At 38.0% G+C, this 16,965-nt stretch overlaps 1 protein-coding gene across 1 annotated transcript; it reads left to right on the top strand.

The window, feature by feature from the left end:
- Positions 1-393: 393 nt before the first annotated feature.
- On the top strand, positions 394-13,194 carry BACH1 (BTB domain and CNC homolog 1; the record flags this gene model as incomplete). The annotated part of the gene is made up of 4 exons (XM_079542870.1): positions 394-633; positions 4,242-5,630; positions 7,262-7,468; positions 12,733-13,194. The coding sequence occupies 4 exons, from the start codon at positions 394-396 to the stop codon at positions 13,192-13,194; spliced, it is 2,298 nt and encodes a 765-aa protein (XP_079398996.1).
- Between the last annotated feature and the right edge of the window lie 3,771 nt (positions 13,195-16,965).

Here is a 16,965-nt window from a genome sequence, read left to right as displayed (position 1 = left end):
GCATTAATTTGTAGGTCTTAAGTGTTATGGTCAAGTTGTTATGCTTAAGGATTTGCTGTGGGGAAAATGGTTCTCTGTCCTTGAGGTCACATGAAAAATGGTATTTTTGTCTGTGCATCTACTAAACCAGTATTTAAGATATACACATTAGGGTTTGGATGCTTGAAATGTTCATACAAATGCGTTGTCTTGTGAAATACTAAATATTAAGCTCATTCTTGCGGTGAATTAGTACAGGCAACATATGTTCAGCAGTTTTCCTTGAGTTCTTGTATTGTCAGTAGGTTCCTGCTTGAAGTGATTTTCATGTGTACAATTTGTTTTTCTTTCTCCAGATTGGAAGAATAGAAGCATGCTTTCCACTGAGACTTGCACTAACATTTGTGATACAGAATGTCTCTAAGTGAGAAGAACAGCGTGGTTTTTGCATACGAGTCTTCAGTACATAGTACCAATGTACTTCTCAGTCTCGATGATCAGAGAAAGCAAGATATTCTTTGTGATGTCACTATTTTAGTGGAAGACCAGCGATTTCGGGCTCACAAAGCTGTGCTTGCAGCTTGCAGTAGTTACTTCCTTTCAAGAATTGTGGGCCAATTGGATGCTGATCTTATCATCACTTTACCAGAAGAGGTGAGTGTTGCTTGCATCTGTATTGTACCTACCCGTGCTACTGGTCCGTTTTGTTCAACTCTGTTTTACAATAAACTGGCGCTTAATAGAGATTATCAGTAAAGAGAAGAGAGTTAAGAACCAAGGGGAAGAAATTTCTAAGCTGTAAAGCTGTTGCTGATTGAGGTAAAGACTGGGCACAGCAGAGTGAATATCACAGACTGAAGACAAATAAATGCTCTCCTGGGAATGTGTAGGGTAGATGTGTTCAATAAGGTGTTTCTTACTCTCAAAATAGTGCACTATATTCTAAGCATGTAAGTTTGTCCAAAAAAAAAAAAAAAGCTGTATAACATGGGCTTCAAACAGTAAAGAGATACTAGTCATCCCATGCAAGAAAGGAATATTTTAGGAATAATAAGGAAATTAATGGTACTGCCATTTTAATTTTGCAATTAGTGTCATCAAGGCTTATTTTAAAAATGTTTGAGGAATACAGCTGTGCTTGTATTCCTTTCTTGCAGCTTGTTGTTGACTTTCTTCAGTTCTTATCCTTTTTGTACACTCATTGTTGGAAGCTTGATCTCTTTTTCTGCTGTATTTATACTTTAAAGCCAGGGACAATTGCTTGCTTTTTCACCTTAAATAAATCCTTTTAAAATCAGATTGAATTTAAGGCATTTAGGGAGAATGAGCCAGAACCCGTCATGCATAGAAAAGCAATTTGGTTATCAGTTATCTGAAGCATCCAAGACATTTAAAGATTCCAGTTGGTATTTAGTTGAAAGCATTTTAAATACTTAAATGCCATCTGAAATCTTTAAGTGTTATGAGGCAAACAAATGTTTATATGAAACAGTGTGCTTGTAAATGAAAAGTCAAGAGCCTCCAAGTACTCTATGCCCAGAAGCAGCAGGAAGCTGAAGAACTGGTACATGATCAGCAACTTTCTGGGAGGCTGTTTCTGGTAAACAGCTTGAGAAGGGAGTTAAAAATAACACAAAAATTATTGCGAGTCATCTAGAATCGTTAAAGCCAGGAGGAAGGGTACGTGACAACGAATACCTGCAGGGATGTCACTTCAGCGATTTGTTTGTGTACAAGCCTAAGTTGAATGCTATCTTAACATAATGATGTATTCAGAAAGCCTGTATCTTCTTAAAATAGCTCCTTCACTGCTTTGTAGTAGATAAACACAAGGATTCTCTGCAACTGTAATATCTGATTTTATAAAAATCTGAAAATTGAAAGATCAGCTCTTCTAAAGAGCTTCCCTGATCTTTGCTGTTCTGTGATGAGTATGCTACAAACTGGTGTTATGCCATGGTAACGTTATGTCAGCTTTATTCATTCTCCTCCTTTCTCTGTATGTTCATTTCTTCTTCCTTCCCTTCTTTATGGTGGCTTAGCATGTTGTTAGCCTGAGTGTCTGCCAGACTAAAAGAAGTGAGATGGTAAGAGCTGTTGTGGAAGGGAAATAGGGTGATAAGAGACACAAAGCTGTCATTTGGAGTAAAAGAGATTAGTGACATGTAAAAAAAAAAATAAAACTTTTGAAACGATACAAAAGTAGGATATTGGAAGAATAAGAGATTTGGCAGGGAAAAATCTTGTGAAAAGCACTGGTGTTCCACTAAACCTGAGCTAGGAGGGGACCAGAGTTGTAAACAAAATGGGGGAACATAATAACACTGATAGTCTGAGTGAGACAAGTCCTCTTAAGTCTACAACTTAATGACATTGTCTAGTGTTACTGATGTGAAAGCTGAATATGCTGTAAGAACAAGCAAAAATACCATCAGGGTATCTTATTTTCTAATAATTTGATCTCATCGTTTGGTAAAAACACTTTGAGAAATTGGAGCTTGTCTTCTGGAAACTGCTAAATGTTTTGAAATGAGTCAGTTTATGAAGCTGCATGCTTGAGAGGGACAAATAAATACTAATTGGCTTGGCAATTTCTTAAGCCTTTTGATCATCCAAAGTTTTTGAAGTTTAAAATAAAAGATTCCAGTCCAAAACGTGAAATACCCAAATATTTAGATATTAATTTGTCTCATATACATCAAAGCTAACTGGTGACACCTTGCTGTCAGTTACTTCTATTGTTTTCCTACTGAAGTTTTTACACTGGGAAATTAGACTGTCATCAGCAATACAGATGAAATAAATGGCTCCTGCCAGACTTCTCTTTAGTCAGACCAGGAATCTTTCCAGTGATTCATCGTGTTTGAGGACAGATAGCTAGAAATACATAGGAGAATGAGGAGCACAGTGTTTTCTTTTTTTTTTTTTTTTTTTCTCTTAATCTTTCCATTTTTTAGCGAGGAGTATTCTCTGGTAAATGAAAAATGTACAATTTTGAAACGTGTTTGTTTTGTTTAATTTTATGTATGAATGTCATCTATTTATAAATAAATCAGATTTATTGGTTGTATTAGGTTTGAAGATGTGCTTGCAAGCACATAGATAAACTGATTTCCTATTCACTTTTTTTATTAAGGATGAATTAAGAATACTGATCAGATCACTGCATTGTCTCTAGGGTATATTTGAAACATTACTTTAAGAATTCTTTAGGTTTAAGAGTTTTCGCTAAGCTGTCTCTGTAGATCACTTCAACTGCCTTTTAATTGTTATTTCCGTGTTTTTCTTTAAAGACAAAAAACCCAGCATGTGTGCTTGAGCTTCAGTAGTAGTAATAATGGATATACTCCTTCATTTTTTCACTTGCAAAAGGAAGTAGCACACAACTTCTAGTACAATAGACTGTTTACGCTTTCCTACCTGCTTTCTTAGTAATTTTTCCAAAGAAAAGCAGTGTTGTTTATATTTGAATTCCCTTTTAGGGAACTGCTCTGCAGTAGAAGCTAAGATGATAACGATGGAACTGTTCCAAAAAGCCTACCTACTCCAAAGAAACTGTAGCTGCTGTTGGCATGGGATTTTGAGTATACTTTTCTTTTTGTCCATGAGTGGAAGAAAGGAGTAGATGGCTACAGTACTAAATAGTCATGAGCGGTCAAATTCAATTACTTTAGAGTTCTTTGTATCAGTGATGCATGAAACTGAGCAAATAGCAGTAATTGCTCTTTAAGGGAATGATTCATGCCAGCAGCGCTTTGATCTTGCTCAGGAGTCATTCACGTGTAATTTCACTGTGGAAGTTATCTTTATAAAATTTGAGTCCCGTTCCTGGTTTTCAGAGGACAGTAATATTTTTCACATTTTAGTACTGTATTATGAGAGTTGTTTAGGAGATTCTTCACACTGAAGAAGATAATTGCCATAAAATATACAGGATAGAATTATTTCTTATTTGCGTCACAATGAGTGTGGCCAGATTTCCTTTCTGGATCAAATCTGCACCTTGTCTCTTGTTCTCTGTCCTGATGGAGCGACTTTCTGACTGCAGGATGTGAGTTCTGGCAGTTTAAATCCACGTGTGTGTAGGGGTTTAACTAGAAACTTGGCAACCTAACTACTACCCAGTGAAGCAGAAGTGGCTGGTTGGGGCCCTGTTCTTTTTGATGTGGTATGCTCTGGTAAATGGGAAGCAAGAGTGTTTCACCAAGCAGGAAGTTGGCCATGCTAATTTTCTTTTTTTTTTTTTTTTTTTTTTTTTGTAGGTAACACTTAAAGGATTTAGTCCTTTGCTTCAGTTTGCATACACAGCTAAACTTATTTTAAATAAAGACAACGTATCTGAAGTCTGCAAGTGTGCTGAATTCTTGGGCGTACGGAACATTGAAGAGTCTTGCTTTCAGTTTCTCAAATTCAAATTTTTGGACTGTAAATCAGAACAGGAATGTCCCAGGAAGAAATGCTGCACACAGCATTGTAGGGAAGTAAACCCTAAAATTAGCAACGCAGATGATGGAGACCTAGAAATAGATGATGAAGCAGAAGAACTTCTAGAAAAAGAATATATTCAAACCTCACATACAAAGCTCTGTAAAGATGATGAAAATGCAAAAGCATCACCTGCCCTTCAAGATAACACCAACCCAACCTCAGATCTTATGCATTTAGAAAAAGGTAATGTTTCCAGCTCATCTTCCCAGTGCCCCAAGTATAGGAAATTCCAGAAAGCTTTTGGAAATGACAAAGTTCATACTTCAGATTCCAGTTCCAGTACTAAAGACATCCAGGTGCCACCAATTGTAACTTTTATCGAGAAAGAAATACCTGATAATGACAGCACACCAAAAGCTCAGGAGTGTGTACCTCTGCAGCTGGCCTCAAAGTGTGAAGAGACTCAGGTGAAAATGGAAGAAGGGGAGGAGGAAGACACTGAGAAAAAAGAATCGAAGAGAGATTCTGTGACTCAAAGCATCTCGTGTCCTGTGGAGAAAACGGATGTTGCTGCTTTCCCCCAAAACACTGCTACGCCTCATGGACTTAATTCTGTGTCTTTTTTACGTACTTGTGAGCAATATGGTAACTTAAATTTCAGTAGTATGCAAAGCACCACAATCTTATCTGAAAAAACTGCAGCAGGTACCGGAGCTGAGAGTGAGAAAATGGAAAGTCACGACAATGCAACTTTAAAGGTTGATTTGTGTGCTAGGGAAGCCATTAACATTACATCAACTGGTGATCGGAGCAGTGTAGAGAGAGAGGTAGCAGAACATCTAGCAAAAGGGTTCTGGAGCGATATTTACAGTACAGAAGCCTGTCAAATCCATTTACCATCTGCAGTGCCAAAAGAACGCTTGGAGCCTGTGTATTCAGGGAAGAAATCAGAGTGTCCATGGCTGGGAATCAGGATCAGTGAAAGTCCTGAACCTTGCTCTCAACGAACTTTTACGACGTTGAATTCTGTCAACTGCCCCTTCATAAGCAATCTTAGTACTGAAGGATGCTCCAACAGCTCTGAAATAAGCAGTGGAGATTATGTTCAAGGGCAACAGCAAGAACAGTGTCCCTATAATTATGTGATAAGTTTGGGGGAGGATTCAGAAACTGATACTGAGGGAGACAGTGAATCCTGTTCAGCTAGAGAACAGGAATGTGAGGTAAGAACATTCTTGTTATCCTTTACTTCCCTGTCTCTTAAGGCCCTTCTCAGAAATCTGGTTCTGCAGTCTTGTTTCATTACTTGTTTTAAAACCTTGGGAAATGGAAATTCAAATAAACATTTGAAGGCTTACGTGGAAGAAAACTGTTAATTCAAGGAGACTTGAAATATTTTGCAGGACATTGAAGTGATAGATGGTTAGGTGTTAGATCTCTTCAGATATTTCTGGAATAACCTTATGATAAAGTTTTGTCTTTTAAATCAAGTACTGTGAACACTTTTTTTTTTTTTTTTTTTTTTAGGCTTTTTCATTTTTTTGTCTACTTGGGTTAAAGTTCTAATTTTCATGGTGTGTTTTATAGAAACTTAAACATGTTCTTGATTTTCTTCAGACTTGAGAAGGTGGGAGGGAAATAACACTTCACGTTACCTGCAAAATGAAAAGCAAGTTTTCAAGCTGGCAACAGTAGCTGTGCATTTAAGAGCATTTTAACAGCATCACTTTCACTGGAACTTAGGTTGTATTTGTTCTCTCCAAATGTGGAAAATGTTTGGTACTTGTTTCCTACATGTCGTTGCTTTTAGTAGGATTTTAGACAGATGTCCTAAGTAGTCAAACACAGAGTGGTTCTATTGTGTATATAAAATGACTTCAGTAGTGGTTCCTAGAATTGCAGAATTGCAGTGTGACTCTTTTTACTGTGGGACATTGAAGGGGCTTTTATTGTAAATGGAAGCAACAATTCCTCTAGGAGGTTGGCAGGTTAAATAATGGGCCAGGATAGGCTTAAAAGCACTTCTCTTCTTTACATTATGAAGTAAATAGCAGTGAAGGCAGTACTCTTCCCTGCGGATTATCAGTGATAGGCAAACACAATAAGGAAATTTTTTGTTTACTTTCCAAACTAATTTCAGATCTTTGACCACAGTAAGAGAATAAATTTTGCTCCTTAATTTAGTCCAGTTTAGAGGTTGTAATAGTGTCTTTAACTGTATACTTAAAAATAATAATTATTATTTGTAGAGTTAAAGATGGTTTTCAGTATTTATCAGAGCTGTATGATCTCTGTGTGTTTCTGAAGCTCTTGCTTCTGTAGCTCAGGTGTACGTTCAGTAGCAGCAGTATTAAAGAATATAAAACAAGTGCCAGCTGCCAGTAACTTCTGTGTTAAGTACATACCTATTTCATGTGAGCTTTTCCTGCAGAAAACCTAAGGTATAAAAGTATACAGAATGCAGGCTTAGCAAGTTAGAGGGAACTTCAGGGTGCATTAGTGATTCTTGACCCCTATTTTATTTGCCTGCTAACCGTAACTTACTTGCCTAGAACATATCGCTGAAATGATTTGCTGTACACAGGGATAGATTTCATCCTACTTGAATAAGCTTTTGATGATACAGTGTAAATATGCAGAGTACTCCATTATTTTGCCCATGCTTGAGTTCATCTGCTTGAAGCTCCCACATCTTATCTAACTCCCCAATGGCTCTTGTAGTTTGCTTTTGTTTCTGAGATGTAGGGGTAAGGTGTTTTGCTAAAGTGCGCTTAAATCATCTCAAGTCTAACTTTTGTTGGAGTATGTGGTTATCAGTTTCGCCTTTGGCTTATATTTGTATCTTACATTCTAGGTAAAACTGCCATTTAATGCACAAAGGATTATCTCCCTTTCCAGAAATGACTTTCAGTCATTTCTGAAAATGCATAAATTAACCCCTGAGCAATTGGACTGTATCCACGATATTCGAAGACGAAGTAAAAATAGAATTGCAGCGCAGCGATGTCGTAAGAGAAAACTTGACTGCATACAAAATCTCGAATCTGAAATTGAGAAACTGGTATGTATGAATATCATGATTCATATGACTTCTGTCTTTCTTTAAATGTGTTTGCTGGGTATCTGCCAGGGGCTTGGTAGTGAGGCAGCTTGTTACTGTATCCACTGAAGCTCAGAGAACAGTCTTAAACAGATGACTTGTTGATAGAAGTTCTGGATTTACTGTACATTCAGTGCACATTTTTTCTTCTGTGGTTTTCATTCAAGTAAGAGTGCATTGCAGCATGAATCTTAGTGAATGCTGTTTTAGAAACACATCAGCACTGAGTTTTATTACATAGAATATTTCCCAGACTGTTATCCCATCCTGCTCAGTTTTCTACCTCTTTGCTTTCTTGCTTTGTAATTTTGTTCTTCAGCTCATGCTATTGAACAGGTTGCCCGAGGAGGCTGTGGATGCCCCATCCCAGGAGACATTCAAGGCCAGGCTGGATGTGGCTCTGGGCAGCCTGGTCTGGTGGTTGGTGACCCTGCACACAGCAGGGGGTTGAATCTCAGTGATCCTTGTGGTCCTTTTCAATGCAGGCCATTCTATGATTCTGTTACTCTTGAAGTTTACTGTTGTATTGTTTTACTGTTATTAGTTGTGTAAGTACTCTTGTAACGTTTCAACATGGACTGGTAAATTGTTTGCTGAGTCTTGAATCTCAAAATTGGAGTGCAGAAGGTAGAGTTCAAGAACCTGCTTACAGTTTTAGCGCTTACCATGATAGAAACTGAGGAATCAATGCATAACTTCAAATGTGTGGAGTCTCAAGTACTTATAGCGTGGAAAATCATTGAGTGGCTATTTTTAAATGCTTCTGATTCTGTCATTTCAGTTTCGTTGTTGTTTACACCATCTGGGCTACATACTTCAGTGGATTAAGGTTACTGTACACTTAGTTCACATCGGTGGTCATTTAGACTTTGTGCTTTATGTATATGAATGTGGTATCTGCGTCAGACAGGAGGATTTGCAGTCATGTAAATGCCTTCTGACCTTAGAAGGAAAAGGAAAGTGAAGTTAGAGCAAAACAGCATGAGCTTGAAACTTCTTTTTGAGAAGTGATTAATCTTTCATTAAATGTGCTTCTGCAGTAAATTAGACTTTGAAGGAAGGCTGAGAGTTGAAATGGCAAGTCCATTCATTCAGTGTGCTGAATGAAGATGATATTCCTGCGGGAGGAGGGAAGTCAAGTGATTATGTTGACAGAAGTTAAATTATGCAGGCTAAAATGAGAGGCTGCAGTTCTGACAGTTCAGAACTTTGTCTTAGTGTCATTCTGTTTGTTTTGTAACTTTGTCCGTATTGTGCAACGACTTTACCCCCAAAATTAGACATGATTCATCTGCAAGATTAAACTTGTAGTTGACTAAATGGCTGATAATCATCGTGTGACATCCTTTTTTTCCCTGTGGACCTACCCTAAGACTGTGTGAATGTCTGCTGTTTTACAGATACCATTATGCGAGTGCTAGACAGTGTTTAGAACTGTGATGTGTAGTCTGAGTTCTGAGTTGTGCTCTGAGCACAAGAACTTCCAGTTGTTTGTTTATTGCAGCTGTGCAGGTTGATTTCTCGTTTGGAACTGTTGATCTTGTCTTGCATCAGCTGGTGTTACGCACATTCAGACTTGTGGAAGTAGTGCACAAATACAGAATCTTTGAGATCTGTCTAAAGCACAGCTTCTGGGTGACTGGAAAAAAACAAAAAGGCATCAGTGAAAGATGCTGTGTGGTACACCCACATTTCTTTGGGCATGGCAACTTCTTCCTGCTTCTCTGGGTTAGTCATGGGTCTCAGAAGTTACTTGTTGATCTTCCCATGGTGTTCTTTCTAACGTGGCTTTGTGAGGGGATAATGTGGCATGGATGCAGTTTGAAAATTTTTGACAAGTAGATAACAAGCTGCGATTCACAAAGTATTAGGAAACATTCAGCTAAATTCCTTGTTCTGCTTTTCAGGATGTGTAGCGCACTTTCTTCTATTTAAGTTTGAACTCATTGCTTCTTATGTTTTTGTTTACTTGGGTTAAAACACAGTACTTGTGGTGTGCTGTGGGGAAAGTTACATATCAATTTCATTAGCAGAGGCTAGAAGCTGGCTGGGAAGTGGCTTTGCTGAAAAGGCCCTGGTTGGGGAGGGGTTATCTGGGCATGAGTATGAGTCAACAGCTGAGCATGAGTCAACAGCTTGTCGGAACTGAAAAAAGGCTGTCAGCATCCTGGGTTGTATAAACAGGAGCATAGCCAGTGGTTTGAAGGCAGTGATTGCACTCCTATACTTAGTAATCATAAGGTTGAATCTAGAATACTGTGCCTCATTTTGCCTTTGCCCTCCCTGTGCCAGATGGTCCTCCGCTCCTAACCTTGGAGTGGGGTTAGGAGAAGATAGATCCCCAGAGCAGTCAGGGCTGAAGTACTGTGTGAAAAGACAGACAAGATGGGGCTGCTTCTGCCTGGACAACAGATGGCTGTGGGGAAACCTAATTGCCACCTACCTGTTTCTGTGGGAAGACATCAGGATTATGTATACTATTTTCCTGGAGGCACTCAAGACCAGGTTGGATGGGGCCATGGGCAGCCTGAGCTGGTGGGTGGCAGCCCTGAGAACAGCAGGAGATTGGAGCTTAATAATCTTTAAAGTCCCTTCCAGTTGAAACCATTCAATGATGTAGACATTAGAAGTACTCCGGCTTCCCAGTCAGGCAAAGAAAAAGACACTGTCATAAATAAAAATTGGAGGCTTCAACTGGACATACGGAAAGCCTTTTTCTAATGGGGGTAGGGAGATGATATTGAGGCAACACATATAAATTATGAAGGCTCTGTCCTAGGAGCTTTTTGTCGTGCCACAGGACAAAGCTGTGAGCAGCCTGATCTTGCCCAGAGCTGATGTGTGGAGCAGGAGACTGGACTACAGACCTGCTGCAGAGGTACCTTACCACCCAGGTGATTCTGTGCATTTGAAACTTATGTCAATCTCCTTGTGCTCCTGGCTACCCCTTGTTAAACCCAACTAGGGGAATTAAGTTTTGTCAGTTCCCTTGGTCATCTGTACAGGTTCTATCATCTTGAACCTTGTACTGTGTGGGATGAAGTTAATTCTTCCTGCTGCAGCCCATATAATGGTGTGCTCTGCACTAGTATCCAGAACAGCATTATCGCAACTCCTTCCCCCCCACCCCAAGTCTTATTGTCCCTCACTCTTCTTTGAAGAGAAGTGAGAGAGCAGTTTGTTAGAGTTTTAACTGGTCATCATATGAAACCACCACAGACTTTACATGGTCTTTACTCATTGACCTTTCAAGCGAGCCTACATATTCTTATTGCTTACTGAATTTGGGAATACATGTGAACCACTCAGAGAGGTTAATAGCTTTCAAACAGCTCTTCCAGAACAGCTGTGTGTATTGACCTGCCATATACCCTCTTGCATCAAATTTGCATCAAAGTTTTAGGTTGAAGATCCCTGTGAGAGAGAGAAGACTAAGACAGCTGGCCTTAAGGAATGCTACCTTCTTGAGGGTTCCATAGCTCAGGAGAAGGATGAGGCAGTGATTGACCTAAGAAATGTGATTGTGCTCTTGTTATATGAGATGTGTGAAGTAAGTAGATTCTTCACCAGAAGTAGTAGGTGTTTCCAATGTTATGATTGCTATGACTTTGTAACTAGTTATCAGTACTTTGCAGCATTAATAAAATGCTGCTAAAATAAAATACTATTGAAGTGTATTAACTTACTAACAACTTGTTAATTGGGGATAAGGAACTTACACTGGAAAAAATATTTGAGTGTTGAAGTTTGTGTTGAGTAATATGGACTGATGAAATAAGCTGGACTATTACACAGCTGAGTGCCTCTGCATACCCCAAATTTGCATAAAGTCATTTCAGATTAGGATGTGTGGCAACAGCTGCTCTTTTCTAATCATTTTAGGCAAAAGGGGACTGGCAGCCACTGCATTCCTTGCAAAGTCCCACTTTATGCTGGTGAATTCTTTCTGAAAATTGTAGAAGCTGCAGTGTGAGTTTCTTCTGTAAGTGAGAATGTGAGAAGAACTAAAAATAATTGGGCTTTCTAAGAATGAATTGATCTAGCAATAAGGTAACCCGGGATAAATATATATTTCTCACAAGCTATTTAAAGCTTTGTGTAGAAACTGAAATTTGTCTTCAGAACTCTGCCTTTTGTAGTTATCTGTCAAACTTGGTGTGTATTTCTTTCTTGTTTCAACTGTGGTTTTTTTTTTTTTTTTCCTATGGTCTTGTTTGTTTCTCATCATTTTTCTTTTCTCCAGATATCGCTTATTTCTGTTGTTAGACAACCCCTGATTTATTGATTTATTTATTTTGGTCCTTGCATCTTCATCTTGTGCTCCTGGTACTTTCTGATCTCAGAAATTTGACTTTCCAGTAAAATACAGGAATACAGGTTAAGTTTTTAACAAATTATGATTTTTACCATTTGATGTTCACTAGTGAATTGCTTTTGTTGCCCTGTGCTTGAAGTGTAGCTGTTCACAGTAGTTTTGTATCTGTGAAGTATCCACTGTTCTTAAGCATGTTTGTCTAAACAGAACTTAAACATTTCAGCCTGCGTTCCCCTACTCTAACAGAGGTTATCTACCTGTTGGCACTGCAGTTCTCATCTCTTGAATTCACCATTGTCATTGATCGCTATAAATTCTTTAGGTGTCAGTGTTTTAACCAGCTCCTTGAAGTAAACTAAGTTGCTGCATTCCCAGAGAAAATATTTTGTCCACGGTTTTAGCTATTTTTGTTTCTTTAGCTTCTCTGTTTGATTTAGAAACACATCTGATCTCCATTGTTTGTTCTACAGCACTTCTTGAGAATTAAATTTCATCTAGCAGTAGTATCGATACTGAAAAAGTGATGCCTGTTTTCCAGTATTTTCATTTAAATCTCCATGGAAACTGGGCTGTTTTAATGTTTAGTTGACCTAGTGATAGCAGTTCAGATGTGTTATCCTATGGAGTTAGTGTTTTGGGAATACTAACAGTAAGTGGAGCTAGATTTTATTTAATAACTAAGTTTCATTATTTTGGCTGTCAGTATTAGTTTTAAAAAAGTTTTATGCCTGGAAAAATACCTTCAGATAGCTGAGCTGGCACTTCAAGATAGAGGTTTTTCTTCTACTTGTTATTTGCTTCTGTTGTTGATGATCTTCACAGCGCTGAATTCCTTCTGTTTCAGCAGACTATATCATTTACAGCCTTGTTAAAAAGTAACTAAAGCTTTTTTTTATTATTATTTTTGCAGCAAAATGAGAAGGAAAACTTGCTGAAGGAGAGAAACCTCATTTTGTCAACTCTGGGTGAGACAAAGCAGAATCTGACTGGTCTTTGCCAGCAGGTGTGTAAGGAAGCAGCCTTGAGTAACGAGCAAATACAAATACTTGCAAAATATTCTTCCTCGGATTGTCCACTTTACTTTGCATTCCCGGAGAGAGAACGAACAGCTCCATCGGAGAGCGAGCTCACAACACCAACAACTGCAGAGTTAGTAGATGCTCTTTCGAGTGCTACACCTACAAATGAGCAGAGTTCTTGTTTTCAGCGTGTGAAAAGTGTGTGTGATGCAACATTTGATCAAGTACAAGAACTACACCCAGTTCCTGTAAGAACATTGGAAAAAACTTCACTTGTGGAACAATGTGGACAGAGTGGTGCTATCACAGACTTCTGTCAGCAAATGACTGATAAATGCACTACAGATGAGTAAATCTATTCTCTTCCTGTTGCCAGCTTCTCAGCATTGCAATTTAAAATGAAATTGAGCATTGTCGTGCAGTAATTTACTAAGTGAAAGGAAAGATTAATATTTCTTTTAAAGCTGTATGGAGAATTACGCAGCCATTATTGGCAAGCTTCGGTTTGCTCTGTGTAGCTCTAAAGTGTAATTTGTATGTGTCAGCCTTGGAGCTTTTTTCTGCGTGGTGATGGCAAGGGAGTGTTCAAGTGAGTTGTTTGAAAGTATAAACATTGTGCACAGATGTTGATTTGTGAGGAAGTTTTCATTCAGCTATACGTAGCCTTCACTCTGCTTTATGCCACAGTACCTAATGCCGCCCTACATCTCAAGTAAATGTTCCTGACAGATGTTAATCATAATGACTTCTATACATGGAGTGCTTTTTTTCTTTAAGATGGTTTTGGATCTCTCTCTGTCAGACAAGCCTTAGGAAGCATATGAAGCCTGGTGAATGTTTATTTTATACATGAGTTAAGATAACATGACAGTTTGAGGAGATTCTGGCAGATGTGCTCTAGAACAACTCATTGCTTCCTGCTGTTCCCATCCCTGTAACAAGAGCCAGCTTTTATTGAATATTTGTCTTAGCTCTCCCATGTATAGTTAAGATGACTGGAAAAGCAAAGGTGCTGCAGCATACTGCTCTCTTCTCTGGTTTTTGTGTGAGAAATAACAATATAGTACAAAAGGCAGAAATGTGATTAAAAATCTGTTGTTTTTACAGCATGCATTGAATCCTTTGGCATCTGAATCGCAGATGCTTGCTAAAATTCCTTGATGTACAATGATGTTCTGTCCTAGCATCTATTGACCTTATTGCTATTCATGATAAATTGGAATCAAACTGTTGTGAAAGATTAAGGACAGTTATTGTTGTTATTCAGGTAGTCAGGCACAAATTCTTCATAACTTGAGTGTCTAATTGCATTTTAAGCAATCAATGTTTTTGTTCTGTGATCACTGGGACCAGTAAAGATCTATTTCAGAATTTTAGTTTTCAGAATTTCTGGCTAAACCTGTAGTGCATTTTCAATGGCTTATGTTATAAGTATAAACGTATAAGAAGTATAACAGGTAAAAGAGCTGTAAAGATGACTTTCACTTCATTTGTGGAGGAGAAATTCAGCCACTAAGATAAAAGAAACTTTAAGTAATCCCTATTTTATTTAAGATTTTTATGTGGAAGTAGATGCATATTGGATGCTGATGACTCTTTGTTACTTAAACGTTATTCTCACACCAGAACTAAGTATTGAACCTCACCACAGAAAACTTTGGTTTTGCTGGTTTACAAAACATGAAGAATCTTTTACAAGCCAGTGGAATTCTTCATTTCCTACCTCAGAATGTGTATTAGCTGTTTGTGTCTTTGTGTGCATGTATAGTAGGCAGCAGCTAGAGCAAAGGACCGTTGTAAATACTGCTTTGCAGTTTTGTCTTGCAGTGAGACAGAACTTGCTAAAGAAACTTCTTGGCAAAGTTTTGTTTTTTTTCCTTCCTCTTACTAGGTAACATAGCATTAATAAATATATTAAGACTATCAGGCCATTTATTTAAAACGAAAAATAAAATTGAGTTTCAGCAGAACTTCTCTTAACCAGCACCTAATACAAGTGACTACACTACCTCATCTGTGGGATTGAAGGTTAATTCAAATCTCTAGTAATAGTAATATCTTTGGATTTCCATTATACATCATTACTTTAAGGAGAAAAATTGTTAATGGAGCATAGCTTGTATAAATCACAGTGCTTGCGGTGATTGAAATTCAGAAATAAATACTTTATTGTGGACATCATGAAACTTACTAGTTTGAAAATACTCAGATAATTGAATTGAAATTCTTTTCAATGAGCAGCATTTACATATGTTGATCCTGTATGTGCATTACTCATGAAGCTCTGTGTCTGTTCTCCAGCATCTGTTTATCTCTGATTAATTTAATACTGCCTCCCTCATGTGCTGCCTTCGTGGGCGGTATGTTAAGTGTCTGTTTTTCTTGTTGGTTCGCTTTATAAGTAATATTAAAAACAGAGTCCCAAACCTTCTGCTGTCCATATGTAACATCACTTTTCAAAGTCGGTGATATTCTGAAATGACACGGATAATGACATAAAGCATTATCCTATAATACGTGTACTTTAAAATGGGATTTCTTGGGTTAGATATACTTATTATGAATTGATTGAGCGTATATGTAGACAATGACTGGCAGGGAATATCAATGAGTCCAGTGGTCCTAACCCCTGATTCACCTGCCTGTGGATGACCAAGTCTCAGAAGGTAGAGTATCCACCAAAAAGAATTGTTGCCGCGGTCTGATCAGCCATGGCTGAATTCCATCTAGCGAATATTGTGGGGCTTCCAGTGCGGAAGCAATGGCTGTTATTTCATGTCTGGTTATGATAAAATTAATGTAATGTATTTAATCCTATGATGAAAATGATGAAGTTCAAGGGTAGGCTTTTGCCTAACCAGCTGTATCTAAATTTGTAAAATATTTATTTAATACACTAGACACACAAGTTGCATGTTGACTTCTATAGGCTATACCATCAACTTGCAAAAGTTAAAAATGAATGACAGTTTTCTGATACTGATTCTCAGGTAAATGTTTTGGAGTTGTTTTTTTTCTTCCAGTAAAGAAATGCTCAATTTTGAAATTGTAAAATACTTTGTTAAAGCATGTTTTAAAGTACTTTGGACAGAATATCTTAAAGCCATAAGAGTATGATGGCATACAGATTGTAAAATAAACAGATAATTACAACAGTTGATTTTGTATCTTTCATAATTCAGTATTTTCTAAGACTACAATAAAAACCACTATCCTTTCTACAAAGGCTTTTCTTTTTTTGTATAATTCTTATTCAGTGGGAATGTTTACTGGTGAAGTTGCTTGATCCTATAGGAGATGCTTTATTAAAAGCGAAAGCTGTCATTGTTGGGGAGAAGGCTGGAAAGTGTGGTGATCATAAGGCTTAACATGCTGCTTTTAATTGGTTGGGCAGTGTAGCCACTTTTTCTGAGGAATGGTTTTGTCATTGAAATTTGTAATCACTTGGATTTAGGTCATAGGTATTTTGTGCATTCCTTAGGGCTAAGAGTCAAGATGTTAGCTTTTACAGGGATGTTACTGTGGGGAAGGTTTAGGTTAGATGTTAGGAGGAAGTTTTTCACACAGAGGTGGTGAGGCACTGGAACAGGTTGCCCAAGGAGGCTGTGGATGCCCCTTCCCTGGGGGCATTCAAGGCCAGGCTGGATGTGGCTCTGGGCAGCCTGGTCAGGTGGTTGGTGACCCTGCACACAGCAGAAGGGTTGAAACTGGATGATCATTGTGGTCCTTTTCAACCCAGCCATTCTGTGATTCCTTTTTGAGGAAACGGTCTCAATGCAAGACTGTGATAAGTTCAAATCTCTTAATGTTCAGCAGGAAACAACTGCAATGAAAACTAAAATGGGTATGTATGACAGAGAACAGTACTGTACACTTAGTTCTGCCTCTGGATCTTTTTTTAGGAGGCAAGAAATGAGGAACTGCTGATAAATGGCACTCTTGTATATGTGAGCACTTTAGTTTTTATCTGACTGCAACAGGGCCGAGTGAAATTAGTAAGAAATTTGTTTGAAATAGTAGTCATTTTTCTAATGTAGAAAAGGTAACAACTCTGTAGCAGTTTCTTTTGTTTACACTGAATCCTTTGTTCAAAACAGAATAGTTGATCTGCACAGAGTTAACAT

Source organism: Tetrao urogallus (assembly GCF_951394365.1).
Source record: "Tetrao urogallus genome assembly, chromosome: 1".
NCBI classification, from domain to species: Eukaryota; Metazoa; Chordata; class Aves; order Galliformes; family Phasianidae; genus Tetrao; species Tetrao urogallus.
This window is presented reverse-complemented; position numbering and strand designations above follow the sequence as displayed.